The sequence below is a fragment of the Musca autumnalis genome, unplaced genomic scaffold (assembly GCF_047663935.1).
Source record: "Musca autumnalis isolate F117 unplaced genomic scaffold, ASM4766393v1 scaffold_2, whole genome shotgun sequence".
NCBI classification, from domain to species: Eukaryota; Metazoa; Arthropoda; class Insecta; order Diptera; family Muscidae; genus Musca; species Musca autumnalis.
In genome coordinates, this window is record NW_027411755.1 from 236362492 (window position 1) to 236386386 (window position 23895).

General features: G+C 27.7%; 1 protein-coding gene across 4 annotated transcripts; it reads right to left on the bottom strand.

The window, feature by feature from the left end:
* Positions 1-202: 202 nt before the first annotated feature.
* Cf2 (Chorion factor 2) lies at positions 203-23895 on the bottom strand. 4 transcript variants are annotated; one of them, XM_073971071.1, is made up of 4 exons: positions 23622-23895; positions 13672-14986; positions 10643-10821; positions 203-1181 (listed from the first exon to the last, which is right to left on the bottom strand). In XM_073971071.1, the coding sequence occupies exons 2-4, from the start codon at positions 14850-14852 to the stop codon at positions 1006-1008; spliced, it is 1536 nt and encodes a 511-aa protein (XP_073827172.1). In that variant the 5' UTR covers positions 14853-14986; positions 23622-23895; the 3' UTR covers positions 203-1005. The 4 variants fall into 4 exon arrangements, with proteins under 4 accessions (XP_073827172.1, XP_073827174.1, XP_073827173.1 ...); XM_073971073.1 differs by having other exon boundaries at positions 10727-10821; positions 23622-23882; XM_073971072.1 differs by having other exon boundaries at positions 13672-14825; positions 23622-23870.

The following is a 23895-nucleotide window of genomic DNA, read 5'->3' on the forward strand; positions in this document are numbered from 1 at the left end:
ACAGCATTTACAGTTTAACAATATTTTTATAAAAAAAGATTTAAAAAATTATAATAAATTCTATGAGTGACCTGACAAGTGGTGAAAAAATTAAAATTTTGTTTAAATTTTTTTTTAGTTTTTCTTTTTTTTAATTTACTTTTAATTTAGTTTGTTTTTTTAAGCTATAGATCAAGGAGATAAAACGTTTTCTTTTACTTAGTTTTTGTTTTCATGTTTTTTTTTGTTGTTTTTTATCATTACGCTTATCATATATACGAGTGAAGTCTAATAAAACATTTCTTTTTTTTTTCTTTCTCCAAGAGTTCCAAACTTCGTGAGAAAAAATATTGAAGAGAACTCTTTTCATTATGATTGTTGCTGTTGTTGTTCTTGTATTGTAATATTATTAATAATAGTAGTTAACAAAGGGTGTCTTCTTATTTTGTTTTTTAAACTTTGACTATTTTTTTATAACAAAAAAATATAAGCGAATTTGTTTTATTAAAAAAAATAATATTATTATAAAACTACTCTCGTTCTTTTTGTTGTTATTTGTTTCTTCTTCTTTTGTTTCTTTCGTAAAGAAATATTACACAATTCCCATATTTTGTTAAATGAAGTAACACAAAAACCGGCCAGAGAATAGGGGGCGGGGGAAGTTTGAGTGAGTGGTTCAGACGTGAGTGGACGACATTCTTCAAATTACTCCGGCAACGTTGTTTGGGTTTCACTGTCCACCACAACGGTTGTGCGATTTAGGCTCGCCATTGTGGGTATTCTCAACTCTTGGTGCGCAGAGTTCCGGCTAATCAATATGTGGTGGCTATCATCGGTATCATCATCCTGCTCAGCATCACCACAGCTACTACTATCGCCAACACTGCCACCAGCAACAATGTTTCGCACTGATGTTACAATTCCACCACCGCCACCAACATTACCAATATCCCTTGAACTCACACCTGGGATTCTTCTCTCACCCCCACCACCTCCTCCTCCACTCCCACCCCCATTAGGCCTTTCCTAGAGTGGATGCAACTTGGTTGTATGCACCGTTAGGGCACTACGCTGTGTAAATCGTTTCTCACAATACGGGCATGTATAGGGCTTTTCACCAGTATGTGTGCGTATATGTTTGGTTAAATAGTCTTTGACACTAAACGCCTTTTCACAATAGGTGCACTGAAAAGGTTTCTCGCCTGGAATTGGGAACACAGAAATAAGAAAATTATTATTAGTACGTTCTTCTTTCAGTTTGGCAATATTGTTAACAGGATTGAAAATGAAACTGTTAACAAATATCGCTCCAAGATGTATACAAAAAAGGTTTAATGTAAGGCATTGTTTTAAGGTTAGGTTTTTATGCAATTCATCACGGAAATTATTACAAGAACAGGCAAAGAATTCCACGATTATTGGAAATTTGTTTTTTAAAAATTACACTATTATTGAAAAGATATTAAAAAAAATACGGTTATTGAAAAACATTTTTTAAAAAATGCAGTATTATTGAAAAAATATTTTTTGAAACATTCACGATTTTTTTAAAAATCCACGATTATTAAAAAATATTTTTTTAAAAATCCACAATTATTGAAAAATATTTTTTAAAAATCCACTATTATTGAATTACTTTTTTTAAATCCAGGATTATTAAAGAAATATTCTTTTTAAAAATTGCACGATTATTATAAAAATATATTTTAAAAAATTCACGATTATAAAAATATTTTTTAAAAAATCCACGATTTTTATAAAAATATTTTTTAAAAAATCCACGATTTTTATAAAAATATTTTTTAAAAAATCCACGATTTTTATAAAAATATTTTTTAAAAAAATCCACGATTATTGAAAAAACATTTTTTAAAAAATCCAAGTTTATTGAAAAAGTATTTTTTAAAAAATCCACGATTATTGAAAAAATATTTTTCTAAAAAATCCAAGATTATTGAAAAAATATTTTTTTAAAAAATCCACTTTTAATTTTTTTTTAATTCACGATAATTGAACAAAATTGATTATTGAAAATTATTAAATTTTTTTAATTCAAATTATTGAAAAAAAAAATATTGTTTAAAAAAATCCACGGTTATTAAAATTTTCAAAAAATCCACGATAATTGAAAAAATATTTTTTTTTAAAAAATGCACGATTATTGAAAAAATTCACGATTATTATTTTTTTTTTTATATTTACGATTATGGAAAAAATATTTTTTAAAAAGCCTTCGATTATTATAAAAATATTTTTTAAAAAATTCACGATTATTATAAAAATATTTTTCGAAACATCCAAATAGTGGTATTCAAAAAAATCCAAGATTATTATAAAAATGTTTTTAAACAATCCACTATTATTATAAAAATGTTTTTAAACAATCCACTATTATTATAAAAAAATTAAAAACAGCGTTTATTATAAAAATATTTTTAAAAAAAATCCACGATTATTATAAAAATATTTTTTAAAAAAATCCACTATTATTATAAAAATGTTTTTAAACAATCCACTATTATTATAAAAAAATTAAAAACAGCGTTTATTATAAAAATATTTTTTAAAAAAATCCACGATTATTATAAAAATATTTTTTAAAAAAATCCATGATTATTGAAAAAAATATTTTTTTTAAAAATCCACAATTATTGAAAAAATATTTTTCAAAAAATCCACGATTATTGAAAAAATATTTTTTAAAAAATCCACGTTTATTGAAAAAATATTTTTTAAAAAATCCACGATTATTATAAAAATATTTTTTAAAAAATCCACGATTATTATAAAAATATTTTTTAAAAAATCCACGATTATTATAAAAATATTTTTTAAAAAATCCACGATTATTATAAAAATATTTTTTAAAAAATCCACGATTATTATAAAAATATTTTTTAAAAAATCCACGATTATTATAAAAATATTTTTTAAAAAATCCACGATTATTATAAAAATATTTTTTAAAAAATCCACGATTATTATAAAAATATTTTTTAAAAAATCCACGATTATTATAAAAATATTTTTTAAAAAAATCCACGATTATTATAAAAATATTTTTTAAAAAATCCACGATTATTATAAAAATATTTTTTAAAAAATCCACGATTATTATAAAAATATTTTATAAAAAATCCACGGTTATTATAAAAATATTTTATAAAAAATCCACGATTATTATAAAAATATTTTTTAAAAAATCCACGATTATTATAAAAATATTTTATAAAAAATCCACGATTATTATAAAAATATTTTTTAAAAAATCCACGATTATTATAAAAATATTTTATAAAAAATCCACGATTATTATAAAAATATTTTATAAAAAATCCACGATTATTATAAAAATATTTTATAAAAAATCCACGATTATTATAAAAATATTTTATAAAAAAATCCACGATTATTAAAAAAATATTTTATAAAAAAATCCACGATTATTATAAAAATATTTTATAAAAAATCCACGATTATTATAAAAATATTTTTTAAAAAATCCACGATTATTATAAAAATATTTTATAAAAAATCCACGATTATTATAAAAATATTTTATAAAAAATCCACGATTATTATAAAAATATTTTATAAAAAATATACGATTATTATAAAAATATTTTTTAAAAAATCCACGATATAAAAATATTTTTTTTAAAAAATCTACGATTATTATAAAAATATTTTTTAAAAAATCCACGATTTTTGTAAAAATATTTTTTAAAACATCCACGATTATTATAACAATATTTTTTAAAAAATCCACGATTATTATAAAAATATTTTTTAAAAATCTACGATTATTATAAAAATATTTTTTAAAAATCTACGATTATTATAAAAATATTTTTTAAAAAATCCACGATTATTATAAAAATATTTTTTAAAAAATCCACGATTATTATAAAAATATTTTTTAAAAAATCCACGATTATAAAAATATTTTTTAAAAAATCCACGATTATAAAAATATTTTTTAAAAAATCCACGATTATTATAAAAATATTTTTTAAAAAATCCACGATTATTATAAAAATATTTTTTAAAAAATCCACGATTATTATAAAAATATTTTTTAAAAAATCCACGATTATTATAAAAATATTTTGTAAAGATTTATCGACCTTTGAATCTTTTTTGTGTTAATTTTAAGACGTGTGTCTTATTGGGCTATAAGGTCCTTTTTTGTCAATGAAAAATAAATAAAAATTACTTATTTCATTATTTTATCCGACGTTTCGTTGGGTTTTTCCAACTTCCTCAGGGATAAGTTTTTATTGATCTGGCAACGACATAAATATGCATACATACAATAATTAGTTTTCGTATTCCACACTGTTTCTTTAGCAATAAGAAAAATTGTACTTACAAGTAATTTCTCGTCAGTTCTACATTTATATATTAAAAATTTTTTGGTTTTAAAAAATAAATAAAACAACACAAACAATTAATTGTATAAATGCAAAAATAATCAAAAAATTAAAATAAAATATCACAGTGTTCCTTATTACTAGTAATCACAGAGGGTTAAATACGACTAAAATATTGCTAATGTGTAAATTGCATTGGTGTTATCTTTATCTTCTTTTCTGTTTATTGCACGATCCATTTTTTGCTGTATTCTTAAACTCTCCAACGTATATCTCTTATTCTCCACTTTCTCTTTATCCAAAATGTTTATGTTGTCAAAGTCAGCTGTGTGGTTATTCTCTACGCAATGCTGGGCTAACGCTGTTGTTTGTTTTCTTTTTTGTATGTCATTGCTGTGTTCATTTACTCTCGTGTTTAAGCTCCTTTTTGTTGTTCCAATATACAGTCTGCCACATTCTTCTTCTTCGTTCCCTTTACATTTTATCTCGTAAACAATGTTATTCTGATCGAGTTTATCTATTTTAGTTTTTGTTCTTGTATATAATGTGGATATTGTTTGGTATGGTTTGTGTGCTAATTTGATTTCGTTGTCGCTTATGATTTGCCTTATTAGATTTGTTTCTGTAAGTCGGGGTATGAATTGTATGCTACAATATTTGGTGTTACCAGATGTGTCGTTTTCTTTTACTTTCTGGGATGATTATTTGTTTAATAGTTTATTTATTATCGTGTTCGGATAACCATTTTCCTTGAGTATTTCCCTGATTTTAGTAATATTTTTGTTTCTAAACTGCTCGTGACTAAGAGTTAACACTTTATTTATTAAATTGTTGGCAGTGTTGATTTTTTGTTGAAGGGGTTGTGTAGAATGAAAATTCATTATTCGTCCTGATGCTGTAGGTTTTGTGTACCAATCTGTAAGTAATTTATTTCCAACTCTATGTATTTTTAGGTCTAGGAAAGGTATGCAGTTCTTCTCTTCCATCTCAATCGTAAAGTTTAGTTTTGTGTGATAGCCATTTAGTGCTTTTAATATATTCAATTCTTCACCTTTTTTAACTATTGCAAACATATCGTCTACGTACTTTGTTAAATATTTACACCTTATGTTTTGATTTTCAAGATCATCTGTGATTTGTATTAGAAGACTGTCTAGAACAATGTCGGCAATTGTTGGAGATAGGGGGTTGCCCATTGGCATGCCATATATTTGCGTGTAGAAGTTGTCATCATACATGAAATAATTGTTGTCGTTGAGGCAGAATTGCAATATTTTTAAAAATTGAGATTTGGGAATGTTTGTGTGCTTTTCTATGGTTGTCCAGTTGGTCATTATATTCTTAATCGCTAAATGAATCGGTATGTTTGTAAATAACGATACCACGTCGAAGGATACTAAAATGTCGTTGTCGTCAAGTGTAATTTCATCCAGCTTCTTCTTTAATTCAAATGAATTTTTAATGTTATAATTTCTTGAAATTATATTTTGGAGAATGTTGCCAATGTGTTTCGAAAGCTTGTAACATGGGACTTCTATTGACGACGATATTGGCCTTAGTGGCATATTTGGTTTGTGCACCTTTGGAAGACCGTAAAGCCTTGGTGCATTGGAGGCATGTGTTGTTAATTTAAATTTCTCTTGTGGCGTTATATAATTTTTCTTGTGTAAATCCGTAATAATCTTATTATTTGTTCTCTGTAATTTTTGTGTTGGATCTGATCTTATTTTCTTGTATGTAGTTTTATCTTCTAATAAGTTGCACATTCCTTTTTTGTATGTTTCTCTGTACATTATAACCGTTTTGTTGCCTTTGTCGGCTTTCGTAATTATGATATCATCCTTGTGTCTTTTTAAGATCTTTTTGGTTTCCTCAAAAATTCTGAGTATAAATTTGTCTTTTTGGCTTATTTTATTTATTCTTTTGTATGTTAATATTCTGTTTGTAATTTTTGTTCTTAATATGTCCTTTTCTCTATCGTCTGCTAAAGTTTGTACCCATTGTTCAAGATCTGCTATCAGTTGAACTGATGAAAAAGTAGTATTGTTAATGGGGATCGCAAATTTTGGACCTAATGACAATAACCACATGCTTTCTTGATTGAATGTAATGTTTGTGTTGTTGACGAACCACGAAGGGTTAAAACTGAGACCATATGTTTCCATACCTTTTAGTTTCAATCTTTCCAGTTTTGATGTATGCTTCCTTTTGTCGTTAGATGTTAGAAAAAGATATCTTGTGTGTTGTCTCTTTATGAAATTGTCGTATTCTTCCAACTGCATCGTCAATTTTAATGTTTTCTTAAGCTGATTTATAGTTACTTTGGTATGTTTTATGATTAGATTTGTTTCTTTAATCTCTATGTTCAGAAGTTTCAAGTGGAATTTTTGTTCTATGTTTGAGAATTCTTTTAGTATTTTTTCGTTTGTGAATAGAGTTTTTGAGTTTGTTGTTGAGTTTGAAATATGTGATGGTATTAGTCCACATTTTCTGCATGCTAACAAAAATTTCAGCCTCTCTGATAATTTTGCTAACCGCTTTGTATCTCTGCAGTACGACTTCAGATAACTGCAGGTCTCTAAAAAAATAAAAATATTTTTTAAAAAATCCACGATTATTATAAAAATATTTTTTAAAAAATCCACGATTATTATAAAAATATTTCTTAAAAAATCCACGATTATTATAAAAATATTTTTTAAAAAATCCACGATTATTATAAAAATATTTCTTAAAAAATCCACGATTATTATAAAAATATTTTTTAAATAATCCACGATTATTATAAAAATATTTTTTAAAAAATCCACGATTATTATAAAAATATTTTTTAAAAAATCCACGATTATTATAAAAATATTTTTTAAAAAATCCACGATTATTATAAAAATATTTTTTAAAAAAATCCACGATTATTATAAAAATATTTTTTTAAACAATCCACGATTATTATAAAAATATTTTTTTTTTTTTAAAATCCACGATTATTATAAAAATATTTTTTTAAAAAAATCCACGATTATTATAAAAATATTTTTTTTTTTTAAAAATACACGATTATTATAAAAATATTTTTTTAAAAAAATCCACGATTATTATAAAAATATTTTTTAAAAATCCACGATTATTATAAAAATATTTTTTTAAAAATCCACGATTATTATAAAAATATTTTGTTAAAAATCCACGATTATTATAAAAATATATTTTAAAAAATCTACGATTATTATAAAAATATTTTTTTAAAAATCCACGATTATTATAAAAATATTTTTTAAAAATCCACGATTATTATAAAATTTTTTTTTTAAAAATCCACGATTATTATAAAAATATTTTTTTAAAAATCCACCATTATTTTAAAAATATTTTTTTAAAAATCCACCATTATTTTAAAAATATTTTTTTAAAAATCCACGACTATTATAAAAATATTTTTTAAAAAATCCACGATTATTATAAAAATATTTTTTAAAAAATCCACGATTATTATAAAAATATTATTATAAAAATCCACGATTATTGAAAAAATATTTTTTAAAAAAATCCACGATTATTGAAAAAATTTTTTTTAAATCAACGATTATTATAAAAATATTTTCTAAAAATCCACGATTATTATAAAAATATTTTTTAAAAAATCCACGATTATTATAAAAATATTTTTTAAAAATCCACGATTATTATAAACATATTTTTTAAAAATCCACGATTATTATAAACATATTTTTTAAAAATCTACGATTATTATAAAAATATTTTTTAAAAATCTACGATTATTATAAAAATATTTTTTAAAAATCTACGATTATTATAAAAATATTTTTAAAAAATCTACGATTATTATAAAAATATTTTTTAAAAAATCCACGATTATTATAAAAATATTTTTCAAAAAATAAACGATTATTCAACAAATATTTTATAAAAAATCCACGATTATTATATTTTTTTTAATCCACGATGATTATAAAAATATTTTTTAAAAAATCCACGATTATTATATTTTTTTTAATCCACGATGATTATAAAAATATTTTTTAAAAAATCCACGATTATTAACAAATATTTTTTTAAAAAATCCACGATTATTAACAAATATTTTTTTAAAAAATCCACGATTATTAACAAATATTTTTTAAAAAATCCACGATTATTGAACAAATATTTTTTTAAAAAATCCACGATTATTAAACAAATATTTTTTTTTAAAAATCCACGATTATTATAATTTTTTTAAAAAATCCACGATTATTATAATTTTTTTTTAAATCCACGATTATTAAAAAAATATTTTTTAAAAAATCCACGATTATTGAAAAAAAAATTTTAAAAAATCCACGATTATTGAAAAAAAATTTAAAAAAACCACGATTATTGAAAAATATTTTTAAAAAAAATCCACAATTATTGAAAAAATATTTTTTAAAAAATCCACGATTATTATAAAAATATTTTTTTTAAAAAATCAACGATTATTATAAAAATAATTTTTAAAAATCTACGATTCTTATAAAAATATTTTTTTTAAATCCACGTTTTCTAAAAAAAATATTCTTTAAACAATCCAAGTTATCTGAAAAAATATTTTTTTAAAAATCCACGTTTTCTGAAAAAAAGTATTTTTCAAAAAATTCACGTTTTCTGAAAAATATTTTTTTAAAAATCCACGTTTTCTGAAAAAAGTATTTTTCAAAAAATTCACGTTTTTCTGAAAATTTTTTTTATAAAAATCACGTTTACTGAATTTTTTTTTTTAAAATCCACGAATTCTGAAAAAAATATTTGTTTAAAAATTCACATTTTCTGAAAACATATTTTTAAAACATCCAAGTTTTCCAAAAAAGTATTTTTTTTTAAATGCAAGATTTTGAAATAAACTATTATTTAATAAATTTACTATTTTGAGATAAAATATTCTTTAAATCAACGATATTTTTTGAAATTTAAATTAAAAATATTATTAAAAAATCCAAGATTTAAAAAATTTCGTAGAGTCCTCTGATGATCTGATATGAAAAAAGTTGCCCATATATTTTTAATACTTAAAACAATGCCTTCATAAAACCTTATTTTGTTAATTAATTAATGGCAATGAGTTTGTTTTTGTTGTTGATAAATTAAAATTAGACTTGATGTGGTGGTTGTGGAGGTGAAGTAAATGGTAAGACGACTTTTTTATTGCAAATAAATATTCTTGTCGTAATTTAGTTTTAATTTTTGTTTTTGTTCGGTTTTTGTTCGGTTTTTGGACTTTTTGAAAAACATAAAATTTGCAAAAAAAAAAAATTCAAGTATTTTTGTAAAAAATCACTTCAAAACACTTTTTTCGTAAATACAATTTTAAAGAATACTTAAATGCAAAACGGACAAAGAATGGCTGATTTTAAAATGAAACTCAAATATTTGTTTTGTGGTTGCTTCTTGGACAAAAAACAATTGGTATCGAATGGGAAATTATTAAAAAAGACATTTGCATGATGGAACTGAATTGCTTGATGCAAACAGAGAGACGGAAGTAAGTGGGTGATGTGATAACGAACGAAGAAGTATGGAAGGTGAGAGTAATGGCTGTAAGTGGTTACGACAAACAAGAAAATGGGGGAAAAAATAGGCGGAACCCCCGTATCGTCAGTTGCTTTACAAGTGACTGCAAATCTGTAAAGTATTATGTTTCTTAACGCCGTTGTACTTAACAACTGCAAAGCTATGCGTTACGTATCATTTTTATTTCTGATGCATTTAGCTGCATTTTCAAGTGAGTGTGCAACTGAAATATTTTAAAGAAGTTTAAAATACACAAAGCAACTGTCGATACGGAAGTCAGCCACACATGGAATTTGCAAATGCTTTTTGAGTCACAAGAATAATTTTTGCCATCAATGATTATTGAAATGCGGTTAATATGGAAAAAAGAGCTAGCTCAAACAATAAAATGATCTGAAGTAGTTTTATTTTTTTTTTGGAAGTGGTTTAACAAAAAATTTTCAGTTTCGTTTTTTTGTGTGACTGTGAATTTTGTTTTGCAGAAATTAAAACCAAATTTGTTGTGCATAATTTCAAAACATTGCATGAGCAGCTTAGATTTTGTTTTAGAATTTCGTTCTGTTTTTTTTTTGTTACAAAGAAAATAAAAGAAGTTGATTTGTTGTTTTTTTATTTTTGGGAGATCGAGAAACTGAGACTGAGATTTGATTGATTGACTGAGGCTGATTGATAACTGAGATTGATTGATTGACTGACTGAAGTTTATATCTGAGTTTTCATTTGAAAAAATTATATTCTCTCACCCGTGTGAGTTGTTAAATGTTTGTTCAAGTAGTCCTTGACTGTGAACGCCCTGCCACAATAGCCACATCTAAAGGGTTTCTCACCTGTGTGTATGCGCGTGTGCTGCTTTAATGTGTTCGATTGTGTAAATGACTTGCCACAGTATGAGCATGTGTAGGGGCGTTCTTTCGGTGTGAGGCTATATTGAGATTTGTTGATTGGGAAGAGATCAAAATATTATTAAAAATTTTTATATAACAAAAATTGTTTTATATATGGAACATCCAAACTACATAGGGTTGATTTTAGCACTTGTTTCGAATCTGGGATCCTAATACGGTTTTTGAAAAAAAAAAAAAAATATTCCTTAAAAATCCGATTTTTGAAAAAAATATTCTTTAAAAAATCCGATTTTTGAAAAAATATTTTTTAAAAAAAATCCACGATTTTTGAAAAAATATTTTTTAAAAATACAAGATTTTTGAACAAATATTAAAAATTACGCCATTTTTGAAAAAAAAATATTCGTTAAAAATTCAGGATTTCAAAAAAAATATTTAAAAATCCACGATTATTAAAAAAATATTTTTTTTAAAAAATCCACGATTATTAAAAAAATATTTTTTTTAAAAAATCCACGATTATTAAAAAAATATTTTTTAAAAAATCCACGACAATTGAAAAATATTTTTTTTAAGAAATCCACGATTATTAAAAAAATATTTTTTAAAAAATCCACGACTATTGAAAAGTATTTTTTTAAAAAATCCACGATTATTAAAAAATATTTTTTAAAAAATCCACTATTTTTGAAAAAATATTATTTAAAAAATCCACGATTTTTAAAAAAATATTATTCAAAAAATCCACGGATTTTGATAAATATTTTCTAAAAAATCCACGATTTTGGGAAAAAAATATTTTTTAAAAATTGTACAATTATTAAAAAATATTTTACAAAAAACCCACAATTATTGAAAAAATATTTTTTTATAAAATAATCCACGATTTTGAAAAAAAAAATTCTTTAAACAATCCACGATTATTAAAAAAAATATTCTTTAAACAATCCACGATTATTAAAAAAATATCTTTAAAAATAAAAGTCTACAAAAAACACTATTTTTGAAATAATATTACATAAAAATTTTTTGTAACAAACTATTTAAAAAAATTACCTAAAAATCCAAAATATACTTAAAAAAAATACGATTTTGGAAAAAATATTTTTTTAAAAATCCACGATTTAAAAAAAATATTTTATTAAAAATCAACGATTATTGAAAAAAATATTTTTTAAAAAATCCACGATTTTTGAAAAAATATTCTTTAAATAATCCACGATTATTGAAAAAAATATTTTTTAAAAAATCCACGATTATTGAAAAAAATATTTTTTAAAAAATCCACGATTATTGAAAAAAATATTTTTTAAAAAATCCACGATTATTGAAAAAAATATTTTTTAAAAAATCCACGATTATTGAAAAAAATATTTTTTAAAAAATCCACGATTATTGAAAAAAATATTTTTTAAAAAATTCACGATTATTGAAAAAAATATTTTTTAAAAAATCCACGATTATTGAAAAAAATATTTTTTAAAAAATCCACGATTATTGAAAAAAATATTTTTTAAAAAATCCACGATTATTGAAAAAAATATTTTTTAAAAAATCCACGATTATTGAAAAAAATATTTTTTAAAAAATCCACGATTATTGAAAAAAATATTTTTTAAAAAATCCACGATTATTGAAAAAAATATTTTTTTAAAAATCCACGATTATTGAAAAAAATATTTTTTAAAAAATCCACGATTATTGAAAAAAATATTTTTTAAAAAATCCACGATTATTGATAAAAATATTTTTTAAAAAATCCACGATTATTGAAAAAAATATTTTTAAAAAAATCCACTATTATTGAAAAAAATATTTTTTAAAAAATCCACGATTATTGAAAAAAATATTTTTTAAAAAATCCACGATTATTAAAAAAGTATTTTTTAAAAAATCCAAAATTATTAAAAAAATATTTTTTAAAAAATCCACGATTATTAAAAAAATATTTTTTAAAAAATCGACGATTATTAATATTTTTTAAAAAATCGACGATTATTAAAAAAAATATTTTTTAAAAAATCCACGATTATTAAAAAAATCCACGATTATTAGAAACATATTTTTTAAAAAATCCACGATTAATAAAAAATATTTTTTAAAAAATCCACGATTAATAAAAAATATTTTTTAAAAAATCCACGATTAATAAAAAATATTTTTTAAAAAATCCACGATTATTAAAAAATATTTTTTAAAAAATCCACGATTATTAAAAAATATTTTTAAAAAAAATCCACGATTATTAGAAACATATTTTTTAAAAAATCCACGATTAATAAAAAATATTTTTTAAAAAATCCACGATTAATAAAAAATATTTTTTAAAAAATCCACGATTAATAAAAAATATTTTTTAAAAAATCCACGATTATTAAAAAATATTTTTAAAAAAATCCACGATTATTAGAAACATATTTTTTAAAAAATCCACGATTAATAAAAAAATATTTTTTAAAAAATCCACGATTATTAAACAAATATTTTAAAAAAATCCACGATATTTTTAAAAAAAACGCAATGTTTGAAAAATGTTATCTATAAAATCCCCGATTTTGAAAAATATTGCTTATAAAATCCACGATTATTGAAAAAATATTTTTAAAAATAATATCCACGATTTTTAAAAAAAAATATTTTGTAAAAAAAAAACAATATTTTTAAAAAATATTACCTAAAAATCCAAAATTTTTGCAAAAATATCTTTAAAAAATCAAAGATTTTTGAAAAATATCCTTAGAAATCCACGTTCTAACAAATTGTTTAAAAATCCACGATTATTGTAAAACAGTCGTTAAAAATCCTCTAAACATAGCTTCGTCTTATTGAAACAAGTGCTAAAACCGCTAAAAATAACGATTTAATAAAACATTATATAGTTAAATTTAATTATAACAATTAGAATGAAAAAAATTGTTCAACATTACTCTGCTTCTCCAGTATGCACCTTACGGTGCATGGCCAATGTACCAGGGGTTTTAAATGTTTTCGGACAGTCGGGACACTTATGACGCACTTTGGGTACACCCCCAACTATTGCTGTTGTTGTTATGGTGCTTGCTTGATTATTAAGGACGGCTGAAGAGTGATCATGCGAAGAACTAACCACAACACTTGTGGCAGCACCTGGATTTTGTTGGATGGTATAGACGGGTACCGATGTTGGTGAACCTTCCATACCATCACCATTAAGGGGTTCTTCTTTGATTATCACATGCGGGTGAATCACAGTTGCAGTACCATTAACACTTTTATTCAGTTTAACTGTTAGCGGTGGCACTTTTAATTGGACGCTTTCATGTGGGCTGCTATCATCCTGCTGATGCTGTTGCTGCTGCTGATGGTGGGATCGCTGTTGATGGTGTTGCTGTTGTTGTTGTTGTTCTTGATGTTGTTGCTGCAGATGTTCTTGTTGCTGCTGCTGCAAGTGTTGTTGCTGTTGTTCTTGTTGCTCTTGATGTTGTTGCAATATGGACACTTGTTCTTGATATTGACGCTGCAACAGCTCGTGATTTGATAATTTCATATCGTGCGGCGCCATTGTTGGCATATGTTCGGGGGTCTGAGGTTCATAACCTGGTTGACTAGCTGCTAGGGCGGAAGCTGTACACACGGAACCACAATGAATACACTTATACTCATTGGCTCCTTGCAAGGCGGCCGGTGATATACCATAAAAACTACAGGCAGGACAACGTGCCAAAAAGGCCGGGGCCTGATGCATCAACCGATGATGATCATCCAAATCTTGTTCTGTGCCGAATTTTTCATCACAACTATGACATGGGTAATCGATTTTCAATGAATCCGACATACTGGCAGATACATGATGAGGCGCCAACAATATACTGCCACCACCCACGCCAGCCACAACACTTAGACCACCATGACACAGATGCATGTGTTCCGTTGCCTGTTGGGGACTTTCGAATTGTTGGCCACACATGGGGCAAAAATGTGTGGTCGATACAAGGGCGGGATCCATGCTTAGATTGGGTAGAAATGATGTCTTCAGAGCGTCCATGGTGGCGGGCGACTGAGCTCTGCTGTTGTGTTGCTCAGGGCGCGGTAAACGTATTTCCTGGGCATTGGAAGGAGATTTTAACATGACGTTTGTTTGATTGGATTTATTTCAAAGAAATTTAACACAACAGAGCGCTGTTGGAACAAAAGCGACAGCGTACAGGATGCGGCACGCAGTTGTTAGTGGGGGCGTTAGTATATGTATGGGCCTGAATTACCCTTTTTTTGTTGTTTTGGAAAATAAAGCAGAGAAAAACGCATGCAAAAAAACGAAACAAATTATGAAATGAAAGTTGTTGTTGTTGTTGAAATTGAGGAGTAATGATGAGATTGATTGGATACAAGAATCATAGAGAATCATAAGATGTTGGAAACCTTTTAATATACACACGTAGTTTTTTAGGATTTAGTGTCTGGCGATTTTATTTCATAATATTCTTATCAGGGGATCGAACCTGACCTCCTTCTTATCATCGTATTCGAGATAGTCATTGACATTCTCCGTATTATTTCTTTAACATCTATTTCAGCTTTCTTTAACTTTTTAGATGTTTTTAGTTGTAAGATGGGTTAAGGGTTAAACAATCTTGACATGATATAATTTTAGTAATCATTTTTATTATCGTCTTCGAAATAAATCTTGACATTCTCTTCCATTTAGTTTAAGATATTTACGTATTTAACGCTCTATTTATGTTTTATTTCTTCAGTAAGTCACATAGGGCGTATTTACACCGACGAGCAATATGCGCCTAATGATATGCTTTAGTTTTACATTTGTTTTGCGGTTTGACAGATCGCAGATCGCACACCTGAAGGATTGACGAAAATGCAAACGAAAGAAAAACAACTAAACTCGTGTATGATTTTTACATTTTGTAGTTGTTTTAAAACAAACACAAAGCCAATATTGCCATGAAAACCAAAGTTTAGGTGTTTTTCGTTCGCAATCATTTTCTTTCGACATAGTCAAACAGGCCCTAAATGTTAATGCATATTTAACAACAAAAGCTAATATAATAACAAATTAAACATTATAGCCCTTTTCCTCCTATTGAAAAATAAAAAACAACATCACAAAAAGATGCATAGGCTTTTTGTTTGTTTTTATTTCTTAATTACACTCCCACACACATCACAGAATGTTTTTGTTTTTGGTCAAATGTAGAAGAGTCAGTGTCATTCGTCAAAATAAAAAAACAACGTCACCAAGCATCATTAATGGACGAAGAAGGGAGGAAAGGTTGTGTGGGTGGGCGTAGAAGGAGATGCTAACAAAATATATCAATATTACAGTAACATCGAAAGAAACACGGATGTTTAAGAATACAGCATCCTTTTCCTCCATTGGCATCAACACTAACAATGCAAGCAAGACAGTCTTCAGAGTTAAAGAACAAATAAACATTTTTTACTCGGCTCGACAACAACGATAGGCAAACAAAAAAAACGCTGACCACTAACAACACCATCACCACCAACCACCCCCTACAAAGTGGACCTCCACACATCACCCCGCCCTAACTGACAGCGACAGATACACGCTCCCAGTCAATCTATCTGAACGCTAAGAAACACAAATATTAAAAAATCTAAAAAAAAAAGAATTTTGAAAAACGTCGAGAGGTGGTGATGCGACTTTCTCTCCTGCCTCCCCCGCCAATTATAAACCATCCCATTCTATCTCATCGCATATTAACAAAAACAACCAAAATCTGACAACCCAAACGACGACGACTACTGCCACTACTACTACAACGACGACGGACGGGACACCGAGATGGACTATCAAAACGAAAGAAAACAACAATCGTAGATCAGTGTTGTCAATGGGCGAAGAGAAAATTAAACGCGTTTCTATGCCCTCCACCATAATATATGGTCGATGGCACAATAATAAAGGTACAACGGCGAAAACAGCTGATTATCACACTAGTTGCCAAAATTGTAAACAAACAATTCAGCCAATGTAATGTCATGTTCACACGAGCGTTTCAATTACGTTGTTCGCCTGCAGAACGACGTACACGAATTAACCCGTTTCCACGACACCATTCGTAATTAACAGAAACATAAACAAAATTTCCTTCACTTTTGTTTCCTTGTTTTCACGAAAATTTGAACCGAAAACACATAAAATATACACTAAATGAATAGGAAAAGCAATAGACTTTGCTTCAAATGTATCTTTTATATTTAACTACACACATTTCATTCATATTTTCCATAAATTCCGAATAATTCTGTATTTTCAATATATTTTTATATGTTTCTATTTTCAAAATTAAAGAGAGACATGTCAAAACAATGTTTGTGTATACAGACTTCCTGTTATTTGTTTCCTTTTTGTGTCTGATTTTTTACGCGATTTTGAACTAATGGACAAGAAATGTGTGTGGAATTAAGAAGGAAACACATCCATCTTCCCTCTGCATCTATATAAAATGTTTAGTTCATTAACTTCAATTCATCCTGTTCCTTTTTTCTAAAAATTTTTGTGTTTTCATCAAAATTTTTCAATTTTGAATTTAGACATGTCATAATTAATTTTTTCGATAAATTCTCTCATTTGTTAGGGATGGGACATACTTATTCGTCGTTCAGAGAGTATTTCTAATCGAACAACGTAGAAAAATCGTCGTTCGTTCATAGAATTTTGTGTGGGGAAATAAGTAATTTATTCGTAGTTATGGGTCGAACAACGAATAGAGAACGAACGACGTACCGTGGAAACGGGCTATAAACAAACAATTCAGTCATGCATTATTGTGAACAAATATTAGCTCTGTTCCTTTACGTGCAAGAATCTTAAAGTTTTACCACTTTTTACTCGAAATGCGTTCCTTTACTTTAAGCGGGGTACACACGATCAGTTTTGACTGTCAGTTTTGCTCAAATAATCGGTTGCTTGTCAGTGTGGTCGTTCACTTCTATCAGTCATGCTGGACTGTTGGACTGTTATCGATAATTCCGAAAAATCGACAGTCAAAACTGATCGTGTGTACCCCGCTTTAGACACAATACAATTCATATGGCAGCAGTTTACAACTTTTACTACTTTTGCCGGTTTTAACATTTTCAAAAGTAAAGGAACAGACCAATTGACGTTTGGTGTGGTAAATGGCCCGATTATTGTTATCGATGTAACACCTTCTTATTCGGCCATGATATGGTCTGTTCCAGAACTGCAAGAATCTACTAATTTTTACTATTTTTTCCGATAACATAAAGGAAAAAATGTTATCGTAGTAAAAAATAGTAGCTTCTAGCAGGTTCTGGAACAGAACAATAATTAAATTTGTCATTCGTTTGTAACATATCAAAATATTTATAATATTATGGTTTTCAGTACTGCAAGAAGCTACTAATTTTTACTATTTTTTCTATAACATAAATGCTCTGTTCCAGAACCTGCAAGAAGCTACTATTTTTTACTACGATAACATTTTTTCCTTTATGTTATCGGAAAAAATAGTAAAAATTAGTAGATTCTTGCAGTTCTGGAACAGACCAAAAGGAAAAAAGTTATCGTAGTAGTTGCTTTCCTGTAAAGCATGGTATAAGTAAAGAGGTAGATTTAAATGAAAAATATCTATAGAACCCTTGTTTTTCTTGAATTCCTAAAACTTCAAAATAAAAGCAACAAGTGAGTTTGTTTACAATGCATTTTTGAGCATTTTATAAAAAACGAGAAAAATTAATGAAGAGTTATGTTTTCTCCACATAATCGAATTGTGAATATGATCAACTAACTGATTGTTTCAATGCAAATGGTCTAAAAACAATTTTAAAAATCATTGAATTCGATTGTTTTTAAAATTGTTTAGCATATTATTCAAACACCACACACACATACACAGTTTGTTTATATTGTTTTGAAGTTTTAGGCATACTCAAATGAAAAAATTTAAATTGACATAAAGCTTTGGCTAACCTTTATTATTAAACCATGCTGTAAAGTTTTGGTTTTGTGGGTTACGTCATTGGGCATTTATAGTGACGATATATTCTAGATCAGCAAAAAAATTCTAAGTCGATATAACCATGTCCGTCCGTCTCTTGAAATCAAGATACAGCTCGTAATTTTTAAGATAGAGCTTATAATTTTATATGGAAGTTTGTATTACTCCTAGGATGTAAATGGTATTTTATTTTCTTTCGTGTGAAAAAACGACCTTTTGAGCAGCCATGCTTTTTTTAATAGCCCCCATATAACTGTACCTTACGATTTTCCGTATTTTGGAGATTTTAGCCTCGTTTTCAGATCGAAATGGCTGAAACTTGGGTGTATACAACTTTACACCTGAAATATGTCGGTATAGATCCACGCCTTCATGTAGCCACAATTGAACGTTACCACCAGATTTTCGGTATTTTCAACGTTTTATCCTCGTATTTAGTATTCCTTGGGTGTATGCAATTTGCCACTTGAAATTTGTCGGTATAGGTCCACGTCGTCATATAGCCCCCATAGAACGGCATTTGAACTGCATGCTGTTAAAATGTGAAAAATTGATGTCAATCGTTGGATCGCATACTAATGCGGTTAAAATGTAAGGAATTGGAGTGCATTTTTCACGACTCTGATTGAACTGCATCCGATGCAGTTAAAATGTGAGAAATGGATGTCATTCGTTGGATCGCATCTGAATGCACGTAAAATGTGGGGAATGGAGTGCCCTTTTCACGACTCCGTTAGAACTGCATCAAAACATGCCGTGAAAGAAATAGTCTACATTGAACTACTTCCAATTAATTTTACTGAGTTAGTACAGAGTTCATAAACAAAAGGAAACTAATTGTTCCCATTTACTTTAATAGAACTCCGTTCTCACATGATTTATTATTCCCTTTTAGAGGCAAACCCATCAAGGAACCTACAATACCAGGAGTCTCGAAATGTACCAAGAGAATGTTGGGAGACGTGTTGCTAATCTGCTAACAGTATCATCACAAAGGGTGAGAAACGTCTTTTCCACTGAAAAAGTTACAGATATCACGTGTGAGTCGTGTCTTGTCATCATTTTATTTTTGTTAAGTACAGTTTAGAATTTCATCATGGAAAGACTTAAGACCTGGGTACATACGAAATCTCTTAGCATGTCTTCGTGCATCGCTTCATTTCTGATTTAATTAGTAAAAATGAGCTAATTGTTTTTTTTTATATTTATTAAAAAACAAAAATGGATGCCGTCTCATTTCTGAGGAACAGTTTTCGTACACTATCTACTTAACAGAATGTTGTTATGATATTGTAACTCCATCTATCGACACTTTAGCACAATTGACTTTTCCCATCTTGTGATAAAGTTATCACAATTGAGCTTTCCCATCTTGTATATTTACATCTTTGTGTAGTGCGATTCACTGAGGGGCCAAATACATACACTTTATTTCTGAAATCCACGTCCAGTGAGGGATGTATGTTCGTGCACTGTTTGTTCAGCGATGAGGCCCATTTCTGGCTTAATGGGTTTGTAAATAAGTAAGCGAGACGGTGGTTAAGAATGTGAATGACTGGAACAACTCAAACTAGTTATTTGTCAATATAATAGGTGTTTTGGGTTGCAATATGGAAGATATTCTGATTGGCTTTTGAGATGCGGTGAACTGGAAAAACGTTTGTAGAAAAATGGTATCAGAAGTTAATTGCAAACCCATTGCCGTGCCGATTGACGAGTCCAGTAGTGGAATTCTGTACCGACAAATATCGGAAGAATAAAAATGGTTATTGTGTTATTTTTGGCCAATTTTGTTTTTTTATCCTTATGTTGTTGTTTAGCTTTTCGACCTTTGACTGATTAAGCAAATAAAGGGAAAGATTTATTGCTGTTTCATCCCGACGTTTCGTCGCTATTTTGAGACTTTTTCAAGGGAATTGTCTATTTAATAAAAAATAAAATTTTACAATTACATTTTATACAAAAACACGATGAATATAAACAGAGTTCCACTTACAATATTATGATGTTAAGACGCGTTACATTGAATCTATACTATTTAGACATATAAAACAATAGAAGAACTAACATCACAGCTCGTTTACGTTATTGCAAATCCATAACTTGTCATTGTCTTCTTTTAGATTAATTGTCCGTCCAATGTTTTGTTGTATTCTAAAGCTTTCTATTAACATTCTCCTTTTTTCTTTTCTCTCTTTATCTAATATTTTGATGTTGTCAAAATCTCTTGCGTGGCCTGTGTTCAGAGCATGTTGGGCTAGAGCTGTTACTTCTTTTTTCTTCTCTATGTCCATTTTGTGTTCTCACATTCTAATATTCAGTGCTCTCTTAGTTGTGCCAATGTACATTTTATTGCAAATGTCATCTATTTTTCCTTTACACTGGATTTCGGTAATTAACGAAAATTTTCGGTAAGTTAACAACCAAAATAAAGCCTTTGCTAAATCCTGCTGTCAACTTTTATTGACACTTTTCATTGATACTAAAAAAAGGGTTACAGAATTCCACTACAGGTTGGAAAGATGTCCAATCATGTCCCGATGTAAGTGAGTTTTGGAGGGTTTGAACAAGTATTAAATAAGTGTACATGGTCCTTCCGAAAAATCAAAGGGAACTTTACTTCATTAACAAAAAATAATAATAATAGGCTTACAATACCTTAGCGGAAGAGAACTACATTCATCACAGAGTTAATGACTATGAAAAGTTTGTAGATTCACTATCTGGATTTCATGACGCCATTTAAAAAGACCAATTCCTGAATATAATCGTTAGAATTTTATCATTTTTAAGCAAACAATATTTTAAGATCTTTTTTCGGAACAGGAACTTTCTTCGAAAATAGTCATTTGTCCATATGTGTTAATTATAGAGGAGATTTTCATATTGCCGTGGACTGGAACAACTTCTATAGAGAAGTTCGTATGTTAAGTTCAATCCAGATCCAAATCGAAATCTGAGCCCCAACAATTGTCGTGTAGATTTACCAGATTGCAAAGAATAAGTTCAATACTGTCATGCAAGATTCCTGTGGAAAGCGATAAAACTTTACTATCCCTCATTGAAAAACTGTGTTAAGCCCGGATCAAACAAAATTTCCATCTGTTAGAATGTAAGTATGGAAGTACCTTCTTAAATTGTATTTTTTTCAGTCTTTCGATACCTTGTCGTAGGAGGAATACATTCATCACTCTGAAAATTTTGTTGATTCACTGTCTGGATGCTATGGCAATACATGGGGATGTGGCTTCATTTAAAAATATCAATTTCTGAATATACCGGTAAGAAGTTGATCATTTCTTTGCAAATGATATTTAAAGAATTTCTTCCATTTACCATAAATTATTAATACATTTCGATTGGTTTTCGTGTTGCAGTGGATTAGAACAACTTCTAAAGAGATGTATGATAAGTTCATTAATGTTATTGAGTCGGACGAAAATCCAACAAGTGTTTATTGTACTGTGAAAAATCAACTAAAGGAAACATTAAAAAATCATGAAGGTTTAATCAATCATAATTGTCGACTGTAGGAAGGTAAGTAAACAAGAATGTTTTACACAACAAATACATATATACTAGTTTTTATTTATTGGGCTGCATATGTATGTTCCCCGAGGGGACAAGGGAGACTTCTCTGATTTCCGATTAATATTTGCTTAATGATTTGAAACACACTTTTTATAGCACAGTCCGAAAGACGTTTCTTACGACACCACTTGTAGAGATGTTTCTAATGGCTGAAATACTCAGGAAATGTTGAAAACATTACGCTGAGGTATAATTGAAAATGTGATGTTTATTGGTCTGGCAATCGAACACGGGCATCACGGTGGATTAAGCAAACAAATGTACGTAAAAGAAAGTGAAAAAGCAATATAAACATGATACTACATTGTATATCGCATTTCATAGAAACTTTTCGAACTGTTTGCTATCTGTAGATACAATTTGAATTTAGGAAGATCATAATCACTTTTGCACTTGCTTATGTCATTCAGCAATAAGCAGATGGTGCATATCGTGTCCATTTCATCCACAAATGATTGCTGATTATGGAAACTACTATCATTATAATAAAAAAGATTATTGTGTTGTTGTAAATTAATAAAATATTGGCAATATAGACATTAAAACAAAATCTAGTAAAGAATTCGGTAACTAAACCTACCGCGTTCGTCAGTCCGAATACTGTACTATACACCGGTATTACATATTTTCCTCTAAAGTAGGAGACCACTATTAAATAAAGCTTATTTATACATCACATCGCAACAAGATCGTTCGATTTCCAATCAGACTACTATTTGAAATCCGTGCATCCACTTCGATTGCAATTGACAACACTGTTGACGACGATGTACGGGCGACACTCTTCAAAAGACTCGCGCGCGCACTCACACTCTCAAACACATGCACAAACAATTTTTTTTTGTTCTGCCTCAGCGAAACCGCGCACAAACACACCGTCACACACATATTCACGAAATTATTAAAACATTCACGACACAACGACGGTTGGTTTTCATTTATTTTTCCTTTCACTGCTTGCTGCTTATCATCAATTCCTTTGCGCTTCTCTTTTTCTGTGTTCGTTCGTTTGGTTCTTCATCGGGTGCTACTTGTGTGTAGGATTGTAGTATTGTGTGTGTGTTTTTTGTTGCTTCTCTTTTTTATATTTTTTTTCGACCAATTTCCGAATTTTCACTTTTTATTTTCAGCAGCTCGCTCCCATGTCAAAAAATATGAATTTATTTTTTCGTTCTTTAGCTCCACCAACACTTTTTGTTCGCACGAAAAGAAAAAGGGGTTCCAACATTTTTTTTGATTCTCATATTGATTCTTGTCAATCTTGTTTGCTGCTTGGGTTTTTTTTTGTTTTCTCAACTTACCAAAATAAAATTTGAGCTTATTTACATTTAATTTATTTTCTATTCTTCACTACTTCATGTCGTTCTTTGGCGCTATTTATATGACCGAAATACCAACCGACCAACAACACTTGGAATTTCAATAAAATTCTTATTGGATTTCGTCTACTTTTCGCTTTTCTTCTCCTTTTCAATAAAAAAATAAAATAATTCTAGCCAGCGAAGAAGAACCACCGAGCCATACTAAAAGTTCTCGGAGAGCGAGCAATGACGGCGGTGTTGGATATGAAAAAAA

Bases quoted from the DNA above. Each gene is read 5' to 3' on its own strand.
- Cf2 (XM_073971071.1), bottom strand. From the start codon at position 14,852: ATGTTAAAATCTCCTTCCAATGCCCAGGAAATACGTTTACCGCGCCCT. The intron at 10,822-13,671 runs GTAATGTTGAAC...ATCTCAATATAG, and splicing joins GTGCATACTGGAGAAGCAGA to CCTCACACCGAAAGAACGCC. The intron at 1,182-10,642 runs GTGAGAGAATAT...TCCCAATTCCAG, and splicing joins ACATTTAACAACTCACACGG to GCGAGAAACCTTTTCAGTGC.